This window comes from Corythoichthys intestinalis, chromosome 10 (genome assembly GCF_030265065.1).
Source record: "Corythoichthys intestinalis isolate RoL2023-P3 chromosome 10, ASM3026506v1, whole genome shotgun sequence".
NCBI classification, from domain to species: domain Eukaryota; kingdom Metazoa; phylum Chordata; class Actinopteri; order Syngnathiformes; family Syngnathidae; genus Corythoichthys; species Corythoichthys intestinalis.
In genome coordinates, this window is record NC_080404.1 from 20,074,461 (window position 1) to 20,093,845 (window position 19,385).

The 19,385-nt window shown below is 39.6% G+C and overlaps 2 protein-coding genes across 7 annotated transcripts in view; one reads left to right on the plus strand and one right to left on the minus strand.

Moving 5' to 3' along the window:
• The window catches only part of srfb (serum response factor b), an 88,255-nt gene extending 75,165 nt beyond the window's left edge, over nucleotides 1-13,090 (plus strand). For 2 of the 5 annotated variants that reach the window (XM_057848342.1, XM_057848345.1), the window contains exons 4-8: nucleotides 219-383; nucleotides 548-658; nucleotides 5,393-5,590; nucleotides 5,720-5,796; nucleotides 12,739-13,090. In XM_057848342.1, the coding sequence (XP_057704325.1) occupies nucleotides 219-383; nucleotides 548-658; nucleotides 5,393-5,590; nucleotides 5,720-5,796; nucleotides 12,739-12,834 (647 nt within the window). In that variant the 3' untranslated portion in view covers nucleotides 12,835-13,090. Of the gene's footprint in view, nucleotides 1-218; nucleotides 384-547; nucleotides 659-5,392; nucleotides 5,591-5,719; nucleotides 5,822-12,738 lie in introns of all 5 variants that reach the window. The other 3 variants (XM_057848344.1, XM_057848343.1, XM_057848346.1) reach the window with 3 other exon arrangements.
• Nucleotides 13,091-14,087: 997 nt separating this feature from the next.
• fhip2a (FHF complex subunit HOOK interacting protein 2) overlaps nucleotides 14,088-19,385 on the minus strand; it is a 39,240-nt gene continuing 33,942 nt past the window's right edge. For both annotated transcript variants that reach the window (XM_057848333.1, XM_057848332.1), the window contains exon 18: nucleotides 14,088-17,885. In XM_057848333.1, the coding sequence (XP_057704316.1) occupies nucleotides 17,774-17,885 (112 nt within the window). In that variant the 3' untranslated portion in view covers nucleotides 14,088-17,773. The remainder of the gene's footprint in view (nucleotides 17,886-19,385) is intronic.

Sequence of the window (19,385 nt, forward strand, 5' to 3'; positions counted from 1 at the left end):
ACCTTTTCCCTTCCAAATATTTCATTTGAATAATTATTATTTCTGTGTGGTGATTGGGGGCTGTGGCTTTATGGTCTCATCTTTACTGCTTCTATCTCTGCCAAAGGTACTTTCTCCACGCAGCATCATTTTCTCACATTCAGTCCTATGCCACTCTGTTCTGTGCGCGTGTGTGTGTTTGTGTGGGGAAACGTGTGATTGCGTACCCCCTCCTTCAGCAGGCACTCCTCTCCCCCCTGGCACCCCCACCATTCCGCTGAGCCAGCTGCAGCAACACTCCCTGACCCTCCAGGGGCAGCACGGTCAGACTTTGACCGCCGCCCCTCAGCCTCAGCAGGGCCAACAGGCCGTCTTCCGCTTCCCCGCTGCTGTCTCCCTCACAGGTGACCTGCTCTGGCTTGCCACCACCACTGCTACCACTACTGCTGTACTGACTCACTGAATGGCTTACAATCAGGCATCTAAAAGCACATGACTTCAACTAACACACAACTACGGTTGGGCTCGTTGCAGTTGAGTGATTTGCTGTGTATGTGTGTACTTCCAGGGACGGGTGTCCCACAGCAGCTCCAGGCCATTCAGGTTCACCCCAACACCCAGCCCATCTCCAACAGTGAGGGTAGCCCCGAGATGTCCCACACCTCCACAAACTCCACAGGTATGCCCAGTCTTCTATTTACATAGAGGCAACTTTTAAAATAGTCTCCTAAAATCGGCCCCACTTAGGGGTGTCAAACTTTTTCCACAAGCCACATTGTAGTTATGGGTTCTTTCTTAGGTCTGTGCAGCTCTGGCTGCCACGTTGAATTGATTAATCGACAACTATTTCGATAATGGATTCGTAAAGAGACGTGGAATAAAAAATTGCCCACACCTTCTTTTTTGAGCCTCTCAATAGCACAAATGTTATTTTCTATTTGAATTATTTTTCATCTTATTTTTGATAAATTCACATTAAAATAGGGGGATAATTGATGAAAATTATTTACTTTTTGTTGAATTTAGTTTGTTTAAAAACAACAAAAAAGGTAAATATTCTATATTTTAAGTGCTTATTAATTTGTTTTACTTTTTTAAATGAGGAAAAAATAAATAAATACAGGTAGTCCCCGGGTTACGACGCACCTGACTTACATGATTTCAACTTAACGACGCCAGTCTCATTCACTATTTTGCCTCCAGTCGTTTTTTCTTTTACTTATTAATGTTAACTTTTGTTTTGTGATGCATTCCTCTATTTTGGCTTAGGAAGCATAGAGCAAGTAGTACTTCTACACGCGAGTAAGCACATGCACACACGAAGAAGAACATATTTGTGCACACATGAAGTAGCGCAGCCGATGAGAGAGAGAGGACAGATTACGGCTGCAAGCCTGCGCGCACATTTGTTGTTTGTGAATCATCCACAGAGGCATAACCTGTATATAACACCTTTTGTACTGTTTATCGTGCGTTTTCAATTGTAGTCGAATACTTGGGGCAAGTTTATGTGATTGTTTTTGATGATGTGCGGATGCTAATTGATGCATGCTAATCGTTTGTGTAAATTGTTATTGCTGTAGCAGCAGGTAGTTATAAACGCAAATTTAAATTGCTGTTATTGAAGATGAAAGTGATTTAAATTCATTTTTATTTTAGTTTCATTCTGCAAGTGTTGATGTCATGAGCAGCTGAATAAAGTCAGCAAACCACACGGACGTCTGACATCGTCATTTCGGGTCTTAGCTCGCTGTCTAGCTAGGACTCAGCTCGTCATGGCCAGGACGTTCCAATGACGTATAAAATACATGTTTTTAGGCAGATATTTTGAGATTTGGCTGGTATTTAGGGGTATTTAAAAGTTTAATTTCGATTTACGTGGAAATTTGGGTTACGTTGTTATCGTAGGAACGAAATTCGTTCATAACCCGGGGACTACCTGTACTCTCTCGATTCCAGAGTACTCGATATTTCATTACGACTTCAGAAAATTCATTCAAATGTTATTTTAGTGAGAGATGTTAATTCAGTGCATATGATTTAATTTTGCAGGCAACACAAAATGATGTGGCGGGCCAGATATGGCATCTGGGTCTTCACTTTGACACCTGTGCTATAGATGGGACATTAAAGTATTTACCCAGAGAGGATAAAAGATGTATTTCCCCACTATTTTAGTTCGTTGGTTAGTCAGCAGACCTCAACAATGATTGATTATACCTACTTTGAGTATCATTTTTAAAGGAGCAATATGCAAAATGTGCACTTCAATTATTCAATAAATGACCCTAATATTTAATTACATATTAGGAGAAACATATTTTCTGGAACTACTTCTAACACAGTTCATGTTAAGCCGAGATTTACCATTTTTAAAAGTTGATTATCAGGCCGTATAAGTTTTTGTTTTGATTCTGTGATTACAACGCATGTCAGTCGTCCACCACCAGCCAATTACGAGGTAAATTCTTTGTCTTCGTCCAGATTGCCAGAGCTCTTTAGGCTCCGTAAACTAAGGTTGCAGAAATAAGACAAGGATCTGCATTTACGTCATGCACGCATACTACAAGTACGTTTACTTATACGACAAGTATGTGTATTTAATTGTGCTCAACTATAGTTACTTTTAGTATAGGTAAGTGTACTTACCTGTAGTTGTAGTACAGGTACTCTCGTGTACTACAGGTACGGGTACCTTTACCACAAGTACAGGTAAATGCATGTATTTGAACTAGAAACGCGTGGACTTACGTGTACTTGTACCATGAGTACAGTGGGGCAAATAAGTATTTAGTCGACCACTAATTGTGCAAGTTCTCCCACTTGAAAATATTAGAGAGGCCTGTAAATGTCAACATGGGTAAACCTCAACCATGAGATGCAGAATGTGGGGAAAAAAAAAAAAAAAACAGAAAATCACTTTGTTTGATTTTTAAAGAATTTATTTGCAAATCATGGTGGAAAATAAGTATTTGGTCATTACCAAAAGTTCATCTCAATACTTTGTTATGTACCCTTTGTTGGCAATAACGGAGGCCAAACGTTTTCTGTAACTCTTCACACACTGTTGCTGGTATTTTGGCCCATTCCTCCATGCAGATCTCCTCTAGAGCAGTGATGTTTTGGGGCTGTCGTTGGGCAACACGGACTTTCAACTCCCTCCTCACCCCGTAGCATCAAAATGATAACAAGAACGGTGAGCAAAAATCCCAGAACCACACGGGGGGACCTAGTGAATGACCTACAGAGAGCTGGGAACACAGTAACAAAGGCTACTATCAGTAAGACAATGCGCCGCCTGGGACTCAAATCCTGCACTGCCAGACATGTCCCCCTGCTGCAGAAAGTACAGAGTACAGGTCCAGGCCCGTCTGCGGTTCGCTAAAGAGCATTTGGATGATCCAGAAGAGGACTGGGAGAATGTGTTAGGGTCAGATGAAACCAAAATAGAACTTTTTGGTAGAAGCACAGGTTCTCGTGTTTGGAGGAAAAAGGATACTGAAGTGCACCATACCCACTGTGAAGCATTGGGTGGAAACATCATGCTTTGGGGCTGTTTTTCTGCAAAGGGACCAGGACGACTGATCTGTGTAAAGGAAAGAATGAATGGGGCCATGTATCGAGAGATTTTGAGTGAAAATCTCCTTCCATCAGCAAGGGCATTGAAGATGAGACGTGGCTGGGTCTTTCAGAATGACAAGGATCCCAAACACACAGCCAGGGGAACAAAGGAGTGGCTTCGTAAGAAGCATTTTAAGGTCCTGGAGTGGCCTAGCCAGTCTCCAGATCTCAACCCCATAGAAAAATCAGTGGAGGGAGTTGAAAGTCCATGTTGCCCAACGACAGCCCCAAAACATCACTGCTCTAGAGGAGAACTGCATGGAGGAATGGGCCAAAATACCAGCAACAGTGTGTGAAAAGCTTATGAAGAGATACAGCAAACGTTTGGCCTCCGTTATTGCCAACAAAGGGTACATAACAAAGTATTGAGAATAGATGAGTACACGTAATTGTACTATAACCACATGTACTTGCGTGTACTCATACTATATTATATTGGCCAGCAAAGCCAAGAAATTGCTTTTTATGGTTTCGGACTGAAATGCAACATTGGTATAATAACACAGCTTGATTCTCCATTGCAAAGCACTTATCTGGCAGCCTGAAGATGAAGGGAAGTTGTGCCCTTCAATATTTTGAGCCTGTCTGCAGTACCGTTTTTGGCCACAAATGTTACATATTGCTCCTTTAAGTTTTCCAGAACTCTTTTGCCCTGTTTATAGACCGCAGTTATGTCCAATAAAAATAAGTGACTGCTAACCTCGCCTGCATTACTGCAGAACCAACTCCAATGAATGACTTTTGCTACCATGGCTGGTGATGAGGGGCAGAGCTAGGGGTCAAAATGATAATAGAACAACATTAGACACATTTAGGCTTGTGGCGTCAGTATACACTTATCTACATACATGCAATATTGTATGTAGCTAATTATCCAGCCAAACACAAGTACCCAGCCATAACCCCCTAGTGTGTTGGGCAACCAAATGCCACAAAAGCTAACACTGGTAGCTAATGTAATCTGTGTAAAGCAGCACCACTTACCTTTCAGCAGAAGCGTGATAATGTTACAGACAGTGCAGTCTGGCTGTGGATTGAAAGTGGCGGGGGAGGACTGAGAAAGTCACTGTGGGGGCGGTTATTATGTAAATTATGACAATTAGTTGCAAATGTCACAATTCTCAAAATTTAAAAATCATCAGTCATTTTCTGAAATATGCCAATAACAATTATTAAACAGGGTTTTTTAATTTTACATTTGATTGGTGGGCTTGCCCAGCCACACAATGTTTTTACACAAAAAATATACAGTATGTGAACTTGTACTTGATTGTACAAGGTTCACATTAAAAATGTGGTCTTCTCGAGGGCTCAATTGTACAAAACTTAATTAGCAGTTACTTTTAACTCCCTGAAAAATCAGTGACTTGAGATAAATTGTTGGTCTTTTTAAATGTGTGAGGACCTTAAAAAATAACACAAAAACTATTAAGCTGTTTTACGACCGTCTAAACTCTCCCTCACACTTTGAAAACCCTTGGTCTAAATATTTTAAGGATTACATTTTAACTAAACACAAGGTAATACCAACCACTTTGGAATTTCTTTTTATTTTTTAAGATGCACTTTAACCAAGCAGCACAAGTTCGGCATGCTAAAGTTTTTGTTCTTTTCTAAACTCATTTTGCTATTTAATTTTACAACACTTGATTTTTGGTTTGAACTGTGTGTCCTAAATGGACAGAATGATTTATTTATTTATTTATTTTTTGTATTGGAGATAAGCGCCACCTGCTGGCAGTCAGTTTTACTTACATATTGTCCTCTATTTGACTCGCTCTTTCTCTCTCAGCTGCTGTGAGTCTCCCGGCAACCATCGTCACCTCATCAGTGCCGTCGACTGTGGCGGGTCACATGATGTACCCCAGTCCCCACACGGTGATGTACGCCTCCACGCCCGCGCTGGCCGACGGGGGGCTCGCCGTGCTCAACGCCTTCTCCCAGGGCACGTCGGCCATGCAGGTGTCACACGCGCAAGCCCACGACGCAGGTAACACATTTGAGCTTGAAAATTAACTTTTCTGATTTTCTGCTACATATTCATCCTTAACAACTAATAATGTACCAAAGGTTAGATTAGCTCACCCACTGAAACTCATTCCTCTTGTTCCCCTCCCAGCGTCCGTCCCCCAGGTGTTCCTGACGGCCCCCCCGGGCACGGTGCAGATCCCTGTTTCCGCAGTGCAACTTCACCCAGTACGGCAAGATCTGCATTTTACAAGTGAAACTCCGCTATTCCCTTCGCAACCGGCATGTCACGTGATCTGTATACCCGCTAACAGAGCAGCCACGCATCACCCGAATGTGGACTTCACTGCACTTGACTAAACAAACACCCCACCAAAACGCATGGAGAGCACAATCTATTTGGTGCAGTTGTTGATTTTAATAAGGCAACAATTTTCCCAAACCTACCCAATAACACTAACCTGGCACGCCAGATTGACTGGTCCACATATCTGCTGCGAATATATTCAACATATCCATCTGGGATAGATCCAATTGACCTTTCGCAAAAGCTCCGCCCACCCTTAGTTACTGTTGCTAATCCGAGAAGATTCCTCATTCTTAACGGTACAGCCATTGCAGGCAAACGTATGTACACCAAAGTGTTTTTAATTGATTTATTCGCAAGCAAAACCAGTGCAACATCCTCCAGATTGAGACAAAAGGTTTTACAATATGCAGCGGAAGATTATATTAAAAATATACAGTATAATAATATGGCGGAAAACACTCAGGTGACTTGAAGTTCAGCTCTGAGCCCCCTCATTTGGCCAAATTTCAAAATTGTCCTATATGCATGTGTGACACATCAATGGAAAGATTAAAATCTCTATTTTGGGGGAAGAAAAATTTTGAACAGGGCGTTTTTGACACCTTAAAGAGCATACGACATGAGAAAAAAAGTCTTAATTAGCATTATTATGTGAATTAGAATCATATTTTTGGACAATTTGACTATATACAACAATGTAGCAAAGCGCAAATGATGAGAAATTAGTCTTTTAATCTGCCAGTTAGCCACGCCTACCATTATAGGGCTCTAGCGTTCCCAACAGGTGGATGACGTCAGTGGGAGAATGGGCTCATTGGTTTTACTATTCAGCCCATTGAGGGGGAATTATTCAGAACGAGGAAAATGCGACGAAGAGAGCTGCAAAATGTCATTGTTTCTGTCTCTCTACTTCAATATTTTTACAGGATATTACTTCTATCCAAGTATTTTTCCCCAACTGCTAAATAAATGGCATAGTCATGACAAATAACAAATCTTGTGCTAAATGGAATATGAAATAATAAAACTGCACTTATTCAGGACGACATGGCAAAATTACTCCATAATGGTCAAAACTGTCGACTTCACCTTTACTGTCGCACCTCCCGAACGATATTTTATGACACCTAAATCGGGCTTATGTCATTTCCCTCCCCCGGCTTCGGAGAATGTAAACAAACCAAGAGGCGTGACAGCTAAGTCTTCGAAGTGGAAAATCACACATAACTAGCCTGGAACTTTTGACATGACGACTGGGTTGTCGATTGTCTTCGCTGATTGGCAAACCGCCTGGCGGAGAGCAATATACAGTTCGTCCCCCTGAGGAGGGCGGCTGCAGTTGTTGTGCAGCTAATGTGCATGAGGAGAGCTTTTTACATGCCTATCAATGATCAAACGTAAGTAGTCCTTTATTAAAAGAAAGTTTGTAGTGTTTACTTTGTAATCGCTGTATTCGCGGCTATTTTTAACACAGAGTTGCAATTTCTGATCGGGTGGAAAATTTGACAGAACGTCGGGGACACCAAGAGTGCAAAAGCCGAGTATAGTGCTCGCCCGGCGGGGTTATGTGCGACAAGGAGCATGTCAGCCACAAAATGCAAGCCACCTCCGTATTAAAATGATCCCAGTATTTGACATAATACAAAACAAGATGTTTGCTCACTTCCTCGTAAGCCCTAATGTCCCACAGTAGTAGGGCTTGTTTTGGCTAATATCCACGGTGAATGGGAACTCCAAAAAGGCGCAAACGCCTCTCCCTCATACAGCAAATTTTTCTGCAGCCGTTTGGCTGGCGTGATACGAAAAATAAAAGTATTAATCCGCAAAATCAGCTGAATCCTTAGTTCTTCTCATTCAACAGTACGGCTGTATAGTGAAGAGGACTCCTTCTACCTAAAACGTCACAGCGCCCTCTTTCTCAACTCGAGACTGTTGCCGAAAGTCACTCATTTTCATGGCGCGGGATTCAAAAAATGAAATAAATATAGCAATCGCTTCCACACACATCCAAGCAGTCCATATCATTCAGGAGCATAAAATACCGCATGTATTTTGATTAAACATGCTATTTCGTGTCACATGCATTTTAAAAGTAGGTCAAATCAGGTGAGTGAAAAATAGACCAAAAAAATAGACAAGTTTCTCTTTTTAAAAAAGTTTTTGGACCCCCATCCTGGTTGATAATAAATAATAAACACTTCAAAATGATCCCCCTTTTTCTACTCAAGTCTTTGATAATCAATATGGGTGCAATAAGATGTGGGTGGATGTACAATATTAAAGGAAATTCGTGTGTGAGTAAATGTAGATTTAATTTAGCGCTGTGTTTTATTTTGTAAATAAAAATGGCTAAACAGGGAGTTCGCTGTACTGTGTAGTTAATGAAAACTTTACTGCGTACATTTTTTGATTTGGCTTGATTTTAATCTGAAAAAAAAAAAAAAAAAAAAACATTTTCAAGGGAATTTTAGGGGTTAAATCCCAGTACCATAATATTTTAATTTTTTCAAGTGGGCTTTTAAAATAAATCCATCCATCCATCTTCTCCCAATTTTGATTAAAAAATGTGAACGCATGACTGCTTTGACTGTGAATAAAAGGCTCCATGTGCATAAAGGGAACACATACTAATAAATGTGAGTGCATAACGCTATCTATCTATTGTGTTTAGCCTCGAAACTTAGAACCTAGGCTTAATTATTTAAGTTTCTAATGTATCTAATACATCGATATCATCCCAAAATAAGCAATCCAAACGGCAACACGGGTCGAAAAGATAATGGATAGCACTCTTCTCAGTTAGCCTGCTGTGCACGTAATTCTCGCGCTAGAGTACGACTGTAGTGTACATCTTTTTTTTGTGGCTTGCCCTACTTTTCCGGTAACTCAAGGTGCAGGCATGAGCGAGCATCATTAAAGACACATTAATTTTAACGAGATATTATCACGTACTTGTTTCGATCCAAAAACTCTGTGTAGCATGTATCACCGAGTGTAAAAACACAGCTAGGAATGGCCCCAGCCGGACTTTGTTTGGTTTTTATTGCTGAAACACGGTAATTTAGCAAGGGGCGCGACTCGGAAGTCGTAGACAAAAATGAGTGGTCGAGATTTTCTTTTTCAAATATTTACCCAAAAAAATAAACACAATTAAGATATAGTTGTAAGGAAGATGATCTATTTATAGACACAATTTTTTCATTGTGATGTAATTTGTTTAAAAGCTTAAAATACGCGAGTAACTTTTTAAAGTTGTTTACTTTTAAAAACTAAATATTAGATCATTTGAGATAATTAGAATAATACATTAAATTTTTTTTATGCCTGGATTGAAACAAAAGCGGTTGCGATGTGTCCGTAAATGTGGGTCTCCAGGGTAAAACGGACAAATTAAAAATAGTCCAGGGTCATAATGCGCCATGAAACTGCTATGGCAGCATATAGACATATTGTTCAATCAAACACAACAGTTCTTTTGGCTTAAAATATAGCAGTTTAGTTTAATGAAGGGTGCAAGAACAGAAACTGCTTTTTCAGCCTTGTTTGTGTTTTCCGCCGTTTATATATGGCGGACTTGAATATCCACTCTGAGACCCCCAATTTGGCCAAATTTCAAAATTGTCCTATATGTCGAATACTTACCTTGTTTCGATCCAAACACTCCATGTAGCATGCATCATCGAGTGTCAAGACATAGATGTGAATGGCCATAGCCAGATTTCTTGGGTATTTTATGGGTGAAACATGGTAATATAACAAGGGTTGCGATGCAGAAATCGCAGACATCAAGGAGTGGTCGAGATGTTCTTTTTCATATATTTACCCTTTTAAACCCCCAAGCCCCCCCCACCCCCAATTTTTCTTTGTTTGGATTGATTATTTATCATCTAAAATATCGGGGAAAATGTGACAATAACATAAAAAATACAATTAAGCGATAGTTATGAGGTAGATAGCAGTGACTTATTTACAGACACCATTTTTTTTACTGTGACGTAATTTGTTTAAAATATATATAGATATTTTTCCGAAACAAAATGTTAAACATCAATTAATGATTCTAAGCTAAAAATGACAGACATTTTGAATAATAAATATAATGACTTACCTTCTTTTTAGGGCGGGGTTGAAACAAAGGCGGTTTCGAGATTTCTGTAAACTGGGGATTCCAGGGTAAAACAGACAAATTAAAAATAGTTCCGGGGCTTAATGCGCCATGAATCTGCTATGGCAGCATATACACGTATTGTTCTATCAAACACAACAGTTCTTTTGGCTTAAAATACAGCAGTTTATTTTAAAGAGGAGTGCAAGAGCAGAAACTGCTTTTTTCAGTCTTGTCTGTGTTTTCCGCCAGTTCCGCTCTAAGACCCCCAATTTGGCCAATTTTCAAAATTGTCCGATATGCATGTGTGATACATTATTTAAAAAAAAAAAATTTAAACAGCAAAACCCTAACTGGAAGCAAGAGCAGAATTAAAGACGCCACTATTTTAACGAGATATTATTGCGTACCTACCTCTTTTCGATCCAAAAACTCCATGTAGCATGTATCACCAAGTGTCAAGACACAGCTGTGAATGGCCACAGCTGGATTTTGGGGGAATTTTAAGGGTGAAACATGGTAATATTACAAGGGTCGAGATGCAGAAATTCCAGACAATCAAGGAGTGGTCGAGATTTTCTTTTTCCATATATTTACTAGTGTTGCACTGATACCATTTTTTGGCCCCGATACCTGGCTGTGCAGTATCGGCCGATACCATACCGATACCACCCCTATATATATATATATATATGTACTAGGGCTGTCAAAATTATCGCGTTAACGCGCGGTAATTAATTTTTTAAATTAATCACGTTAAAATATTTGACGCAATTAACGCACATGTCCCGCTCAGACAGTATTCTGCCTTTTGGTAAGTTTTACAGCAAGGCTTTTTGTGCTGTCTAACAGCGAACTCTTGTGGTCGCTTTGCGACATGGTTTATTGTCTTCTTGCCAGTTCAATATGGCTGCACGACGTCTCGGGCTGACGCCTACGTTGTAATGTTGTGCTTATATGAGCCTTGGACAAGATTTGTCCGTAAGTATGGTTGTTGTAAAGAATGTACATATTATGTTAGTAAGCGAAATGTTATATTTTATGTATGAGACGCTTTTTGTTTATGTTTAGTGAACCTGTATAGCGTGCTAAGCTAACGTTGTTGCTAATGCAATGCTTGTGTACTTTTTTTTGTAGTTTTACGACGGTCTAAAGAGGACAATGGTTTGAGGCCATTTTATTAATAAATCAGATGAAAAAGGAAGAAGTCTGATTATTAAGGCGTCGTTCTCTAGCTGTCTAGCTTTGGAAAAAGTAGACGCTTCGGAGTGAGGACAACATAGACAGATTTAAATGACAGTAGAGTGAAATGCCCACTACAGTCCTTATGTACCGTATGTTGAATGTATATATCCATCTTGTGTCTTATCTTTCCATTCCAACAATTTATTTCTATTTCTGAAAGGTGGCAACCCTACTTTGGAAACAGTTCCCAAATTACTACAGCATTTCTTTAAGTAAAAGACAAAGTAAAGTTGACGTAGTGAACTTACCAGAGATTGTTGAACCGGTCCAGCGGCCTTCCTCTGGATAGCAGTCCTGCTCTTGCAGGCTCAAACTCGTTGTGTTCGTTCACGTTTCGTCTTCAAATGTTTTATCAGGTTCGAGGTATTGAAACTGGCCGATTTAACTCCACATCTCGAAACTTTCAGGCCGCAAATCTTGCATGCAGCCATATATTTTAATCGACGGGATTTGTATTTTGAAATATTTCCCGACCGCCGCCATTTCTCCTCGTTTATTTTTCCTTCATATGAAAAAGCGCCCTTGTCATTGGTCAGGAGTGGCTATTGGCCCGTTCTCATTGGTCTGGAGCAGGCCAATAGCGATAGCTATTGTTCACGATAGATGGTGTTCACGTGTCATCACACAACACAGAGACAGAGTGTAGTGAGCGCCAGGAGAAAAAAAGGCTGCGGTCAAATGTTATAATAATGGACCGGTAAATGGTATCGGCGCCGTCTTTGTTGGTACTCGCAGATACCGATACCACCATTTCGGGCCGGATCGGCACCCCCTGCCGATACTAGTATCGGTATCAGTGCATCTTTAATATTTACCCTTTTAAACTTTTTTTTTTTTTTCCAATTTTTCTATGTTTGGCTCGATTATTTATCTAAAATATTGGGGGAAATACGACAGTAACGAAAAAAATACAATTAAGCGATAGTTATGAAGTAGATATCCATCTTTTTTTACTGACGCCAATTTTTTCATCGTGACGTAATTTGTTTAAAAGTTTAGAATACGCGAGTGAATAATTTCGTCGTTATTTTATTTTATTTTTTTAACTAAACATTAGACATCAATTAATGATTCAAAGCTAAAAATGACAAACATTTCAATTGATAAATATGATTACTTACCTTCTTTTTATGGCTAGGTTGAAACCAAAGCGGTTGTGCGACTTCTGTAAACAGGGGTTTCAGGGTAAAACGGACAAATTAAAAATAGTTCGGGGGCTCATCGCGCCATGAATCTGCTATGCCAGCATATAGTCACATTGTTCTGTCAAACACAACAGTTGTTTTGGCTTTAAATACAGCAGTTTATTTTAAAGATGGGTGCAAGAACAGAAACTGCTTTTTCAGCCTTTTCTGTGTTTTCCACCTTTTCCGCCATATATATATTTTTAAATTTTTCCCCCACCTGCCTTGTTCTTCGGCACACACGCTTTAAACAATTCACACTTAATTTAGGTTTCCAAAGCAGGTCAGTATGCCTACGTTAACTACCTTCCGTGTTTGTGTTCCAGATGGTGATTGGACCCCAGTCGAGCGGCAGCAGCACTAACCTGACCGAACTACAAGTGGTCAACTTGGACACGGCGCAAAACTCCAAAAGTGATTGATGGCGCTCAGTGAAACAGTCTTTCTCTATATTTATTGATGCCTTCCTACATCACACTTTTCAACGTGACCTTACTCACAGTGGGGCAAAAAAGTATTCAGTCAATCACTGATAGTTGTTTTTTTTGTTTTTTGCCCCACTGTACATTAAAACACACAATCAAGGGCCTGTGTGTATGTGTGCGTGTGTGTGTATTGACCCTTTTCCGCTACGTTTTGGTATATATAAATATAAATATGAATATATTCGCAAATGCATCGGAAGTATATCGCTACACGTGTCATCAGAATTCTATTTTCTATGTTAAACGGTATTTTTGTGTGCGTGTGCCTTTTGTTTTTGAATTACATGAACACTCAGTTGGGTGTCACCAAGTGTCACACCAGCCAAAGACATTTTGTCTGAATGTACACACGCGCACGTCTGTGTGTAAATGGAGAATTATGACTTTTGCTAATGTATATAGTTTTTTTTTTGTGTTTTTCTTTTATTTTTTAAAACAGAAAAAAATGTATTTTTAGCCTGGTTTAGTTTTGTGTCATGGCATGTAGTTGTTCTTTTTTATGTTGTGGTTTTGTATGTACATGACTATGACACAAAGAAGATTAATACGCTGTTCGTGCTGTTATCGCAAAGGATTTAGCAGCTTTATTATGCGGGGCACAAGTGCAGACTGTTAGTGAATATCATTGGAATTGGAATGGAAAAAGTGATACCTTCAAAGTTTTGGTAATCGGCGCTTAAATTACAAAAATTAAGTACAATTTTTTTGTGAGGTTTGACTTTGGAGGGTTATGATTTCCCATAAGGTAATTACATTTCAATAGAAATGTATTGATCATTAAAAGTAATTTATTTTGTTAACTTTTTACTGCCTTATCGGTTGGGCGTTTCATTCCCAGTAAAACTGAGGTGGTCAATTACCAAGAAGGATTAAGATTTTCAAAAGATTTATTTTCCTTTAAATCTAATGTGAAAAATGATCTCAACATCAGAAAGTAAAGGGGGTCATTCATTTTCAACACCATAGTGCCTCTCTTTTCTGGGCTATATATATTTTTTTTGTATCACTTTTTTTTTTTCTTGCAAGCCACCTATAACAAAGAAGAGCTTGGACACATTTTGACACGCATGAATTCAAACGGTTGTAATTTACTACCAAAAAAATAATGCGTGTCCTGACACAGGTCAAAAAGTCAGTACCCAGTAGGCCTACTGCTGATCAAAAAAAAAGATGACTGCATATTAGTAACAGAGTACATTTTGTTTTATTGTACAGATATTTTGTAATAAAACCAATAACAAACCGAACTGAGATAAATTTTTTCTTTTTATTGAGATGGATAAAGTAGAACAAAGCACATTGTCTTGACAGCACTGAAGTGAAGACTGCTGATAAGGGAGGAATAAATAAAAAGCTGATGAGAACACAAGGCTTGCTTTTTCAAATCCTCAGTGCAGCACCAAGAGACAAGATCATGCTTCTTCATTTGAATGTCTCACATCTGCATTGCACAAATCAAAATTAGCCCCCTCCCAAAAAAAGACTCCACATTCTTTCATGTCAGGAAAGAAGCTAGGAGAAGTAGCTCTTAGCTAGGAAAATAAGATTCAGTGGTATGAAAAAGTATCTGAACCATTTGGAATTTCTCACATTTCTGCATAAAATTACCATCAAATGTGATCTGATCTTTGTCAAAATCACACAGATGAAAATACAATGTCTGCTTACACTAATACCACCCAAACATTTACAGGTTTTCATGTTTTAATGAGGCTAACATGTAGACCAGGGGTGTCCAAACTTTTTGCAAAGGGGGCCAGAATCGGTGTGGTAAAAATGTGGGGGGGCCGACCTTGGCTGACATCCTTTATGTAGAACAATATATTTACGCAAATTTTAGCAAGCCATTCTGTGTGTCACATTTGCTTTATTATTATTTTTTTTTTAATAATTTCCGCAAAATCTTGCAACTAGCCTTTGTGGCATTCTCATCTCTTGGGCTCTTGCGAAATACTGCTGCTGTAAAATTAAAATCGCTTTAAGTTGCTTCAATGTCTCGCTACGTATCTTCCCTGTAATCTTGTCGTACATGTCAGCTTGTCTTGTTTAGTAATATCGCCTCACATCGAATTCTTTAAAAACAGCGACTGTCTCTTCGCAAATGAGGCAGACACAGTTTTTGCGTATTTTAGTGAAGAAATAATCCAATTTCCACCTATCCTTGAAGCGTCGGCCGTTAGTCAACTTTTTTTTTTTTGTCGATTGTCGCCATTTTAGAAAATTGGGAGTAAAGGGTCACGCGGGGTAATGTTGCTTTGAGTGCTGCTGCCTTTTAGTGGGTAAATGAGGAGCAGCATTTAGTGTGTAAGCTACTTCATATGCTGGTAGCAGTACTGCTGACCAAATTTTTAAGGTCTGTGTGCAGGCCAGATATTATTGATTTTGTGACACAGGCTGGGGGCCGGATGAAATTTGACCACGGCCCGCATTTGGCCCCCGGGCCGCACTTTGGACATGTCTGATGTAGACAATGGCAGAAGGGGGGAAAATAAGTAAGTGAACCCTCTGGCTAGAGACTTAAAGAGCGAATGAAATCAATTTTTACCAAACATTTTAAGTCAGGTGTGTGCCCAATCACTGATGAATCTGTTTAAAGCTGCCCTGCCCACTATAAAACACACACCTGGTAAGAAGTGTCCTGATGAGAAGCATTGTCTGATGTGCATCATGCTTCGGTCAGAAGAGTTGTCTAAAGACCTGCGATCAAGGATTGTTGATTTGTATAAAGCTGGGAAAGGATACAAAACCTAAAATTCTGGATGTTCATCAATCGACAGAAAAGTTGTCTTCAAATGGAGAGAGTTTGGCACTGTTGCTTTTTTCCCAAGGAGTGGGCGTCCACCAAAGATGACGCCAAGAGTTCAGCGCAGAATACTCAAGAGAAGTAAAAAAAGAACCCAAGAGTGTCTGCTAAAGACATACAGAAATCACTGGCACAGTCCAATATCTCTGTGCACACATCAACTATAAGTAAAACTATATCCAAGAATGGTGTTCATGGGAGGACTCCATGGTGGAAGCCACTGCTGTCTAAAAAAAACCCATTGTTGCTGGTTTAATGTTAAGGCAAAAAGGCACTTGGACACTCCACATAAGTTTTGGTAAAATATTTTGTGGACTAATGAAACCAAAGTTGGTTTGGGAGTAACACACAACATCATGTGTGGAGAAAAGAACAGCTCAACAACACCTCATCCCCTCCGTGAAGCATGGTGGACGGAACATCATGATTTTGGGCTGTTTTGCTACCTCAGGGCCTGGACAACTTGCAATCATTAATGGAAGAATGAATTCATGCCAGACATCTCAGGAATCTGACTGAATTACAGTTTTGTAGAGAAGAATGGACCAAGATTAGTCCTGATCGATGAGCCGGACTGATCTGCACCTACAGGAAGCATCTGGTTGAAGTTATTGCTTCCAAAGGGGGGCCCACAAAATATTAAATGTGATGGTTCACTTTTTTTCCCCCCTCCTGTCATTGTTTGCATACTATCCTCATTACAATATAAAAAGCTATAAATGTTTGGTTTTAGTTGTTTTTTCATCTGATTTTGACAAAGATGAGATCATATTTGATGGTTTTATGCAGATGTGAGAAATTCCAAAAGGTTCTTTTTCATACCACTGTGGCTCCTAGCTAGAAGCTAGCTTCTTAAATTTTAAGAAGCTAGTGGCTGCTCTGCCAACAAAATTAAAAGTCGCCATCATGAAAGAGCAAGCGAACTTAACGAGAAAAGTGGAAGTAAGGCATCACGTGTCACTGAGAACAATCAGCCTTCTGCTCTCTTCTAACAAAGACCATAATGCTGCAACATGCATTGACACCAGGTAGTATTTTTCTATATTGCTATTGTTCACATACAATGCACAACTGGATACTTAAAACCGGTAAGATGGCGAAATACAAAATGTACATGATTTCCCATTTAGGGAAAAAAAACAAGAGTTGCGTTTAAGTAAACAACTCGTGATACATTGTTTTGGTTTATGAAAGGGAAAAAAAATAAACATCTGTTGTGGTGTATATTTACATAACGAGCAAGAGTGAAGAAATACAAATGTGCAAATGTGACCCTGTGCGAGCACTTTCATCAGCTCGGGACCGGAGGAGGAGGAGAGCAACACAAATCTCTCGCGTTCCCACACAAGCGCTGAAACACCAAACTAGAAACTAATCGAACACAAAGAGGAGAATCTTAAGGTCTCTCTTCAACGTGCCAGGACTTTGATTTGAAGCAACCAACGCCTGACTAGAAAATACATAAAAGTACAGTACACATTTGGGTCAATTGAGACACAACACTCCTTTTAAATACAGGTTTGTATATTTAGTCATAGCAACTTAAGAGAGTAGACTGCTTACATACAGAACAGAAGCGTGCAGCTTTGACTCTTTTGTACAAATGTTTAAAAAGCAAGCGAAAATGTAACAAGTGCATGTGCAAAAGTCCCCCGGATCTTTGGATGACGCCGGTGAATTTTCGTTTTGGGTGATGAAAAAAATCATCTGCTCGTCGACAGCGTTAAAAGCATTCCAACGTTGCGTTGGTTTAAAAGAAAGGCAACCTGAAAGAAATTCAATAAATAAGTGGACTTGGCATTTGAAAAAGGGTGTGGGCACTGTTCTTAGGTTAACTGAGGCATACACAGAGGGCTTTAAGACAAAACTGTTCCAAAAAGAGAAAACGGTGCGCTTCCACACTAAGGCGATGGCGTCCATGACTGCAAATAAATACACGCATCTGTCGGACATGATGATGACAAGGAGGATTGGTGAGGCAGCGGAAGAACAGATTGCTCATGTTCAGTCTGCATCTCCTTCCTCTGCTCGGTCGGCAGTGTCTGAGCTCCAGAAAAGCGAACCTGACGCTGGCTACGGCGAAGAGGCGGCGGCGGCGTGGTACTTGACAAAGGCGATGGCCGCTAGCTCCTTGCAGAACTCCTCAAGAACGATCACACCCTCCAGTAGGGTCACGTGGTCAATACTGCAAAGAAAATTGGGATCAAAACTAGGGGTGTGACAAAATATCGAAATAGTGATATATCGTGATACTTTGTATACCAAAAGGTTATCGATATGCTCCTGCCAAGAATTGAGATACCGTTTTAAAAAGGTGTCAATACCTAAAAAACAAATAAAAAGGAACCAACAAGTTGCTACCAAAATCTTCCACCATAATAGTGTCTCAGTTAACCCTTGAGAGTCGAAGGACGCGCCGGCGCGTCCTCAGCGCACGTCGTCTTTGAAGCGCCCTCACGTTTTAATTACGTCACCCACATGCCGTTGGTTGGTCTCGTTTTAAAGTGTGGAAGTTGCGGTTTACTCTCGTTATTATTTGAAGTCAATCGACCGACTAAAACGTGAGATATTGTCATTTAAGTTTTATAGTTTTATTGTCCTGTCAAAAAAACATTAAAACGCTGCATGGATCATTTGTTTATGTCTATATTTCCATCATTTCTTGTCCTTTTTCAAAACGGAAGCTCCATGAAAAAAACACAAATCAAACGAACCCTTTCAAAGTCACAGTGGAAGCACAAAATGCGTTTTTTAAAAAATAAATATAACTGCCGTGCGAGGTTCCACCGAACAAGAGGGAGGAGTGTTCTGAAGCAGCGAGGTGGCGAGCGACGGCCGTTTGGATCGAGCAGCGACTTTGTGTGATTTTGAGAATGAACGGAAAACTAAATTTAGCGCAAGCAATTGTGTTTTTTGATCAACTTGAGGAAGAGGATGGTCCAAATTCGTCATCATCGTCTTCTTCGGAAGAGTCCTCGAGTGAAGATAGTGACGGATTTGAACACGTCGACGAGCAGAGGTAAGCCAACTCTTTTTTTTTTTTTTTAATGCTGAAAAAGTTTCTTTTGAAAGTTTCTTTTGATATTGCAAGACTAAGTTAATTTTGATGCAATATAAGTGTGTGTTTGTGTGTATAATAATGTGCATATCAGATCAAAGTCGTACGGGCACTGTGTGTATCCCAGGCAGGAATTTATAATTTGTGGTGTTCTTCTTTCTATATGAAGATTAGGGATGTAGCACATATTCAGCTATGGTATTCTTTCTATTGTCATACATATAAATTTCCATTATTATTTATTGCTGTATATATTTTTATTTTATACTTTATTATTTTCATAAATACTAACTTTTTTTCATGTACATTTATAGTGACAATGAAAGTAAAGTAAAATGAAAATGTAAGGGTGGAAAGAGGACCGACACTCCATGGAAGTGTGGTCTGTGTGATGTAGCCCTGTGTCTAATTCCAGGACGAAACTGCTTTTCGGAGTGGCATGCCTGAAAAAAATTTAACTTGTTTATTGTAAATATTTTTGAAAATACTTTTTTTTCCCAACGTTATATATATATTTTTTCCCACAATCAGTCTTCTCAATTTGTGTATATAAATGTGTGTTCAAGAAGCTTGATTGTGTGTACATAGTTTTCATCAGGTGATGGGCCGCAATACCTAAACTCATAA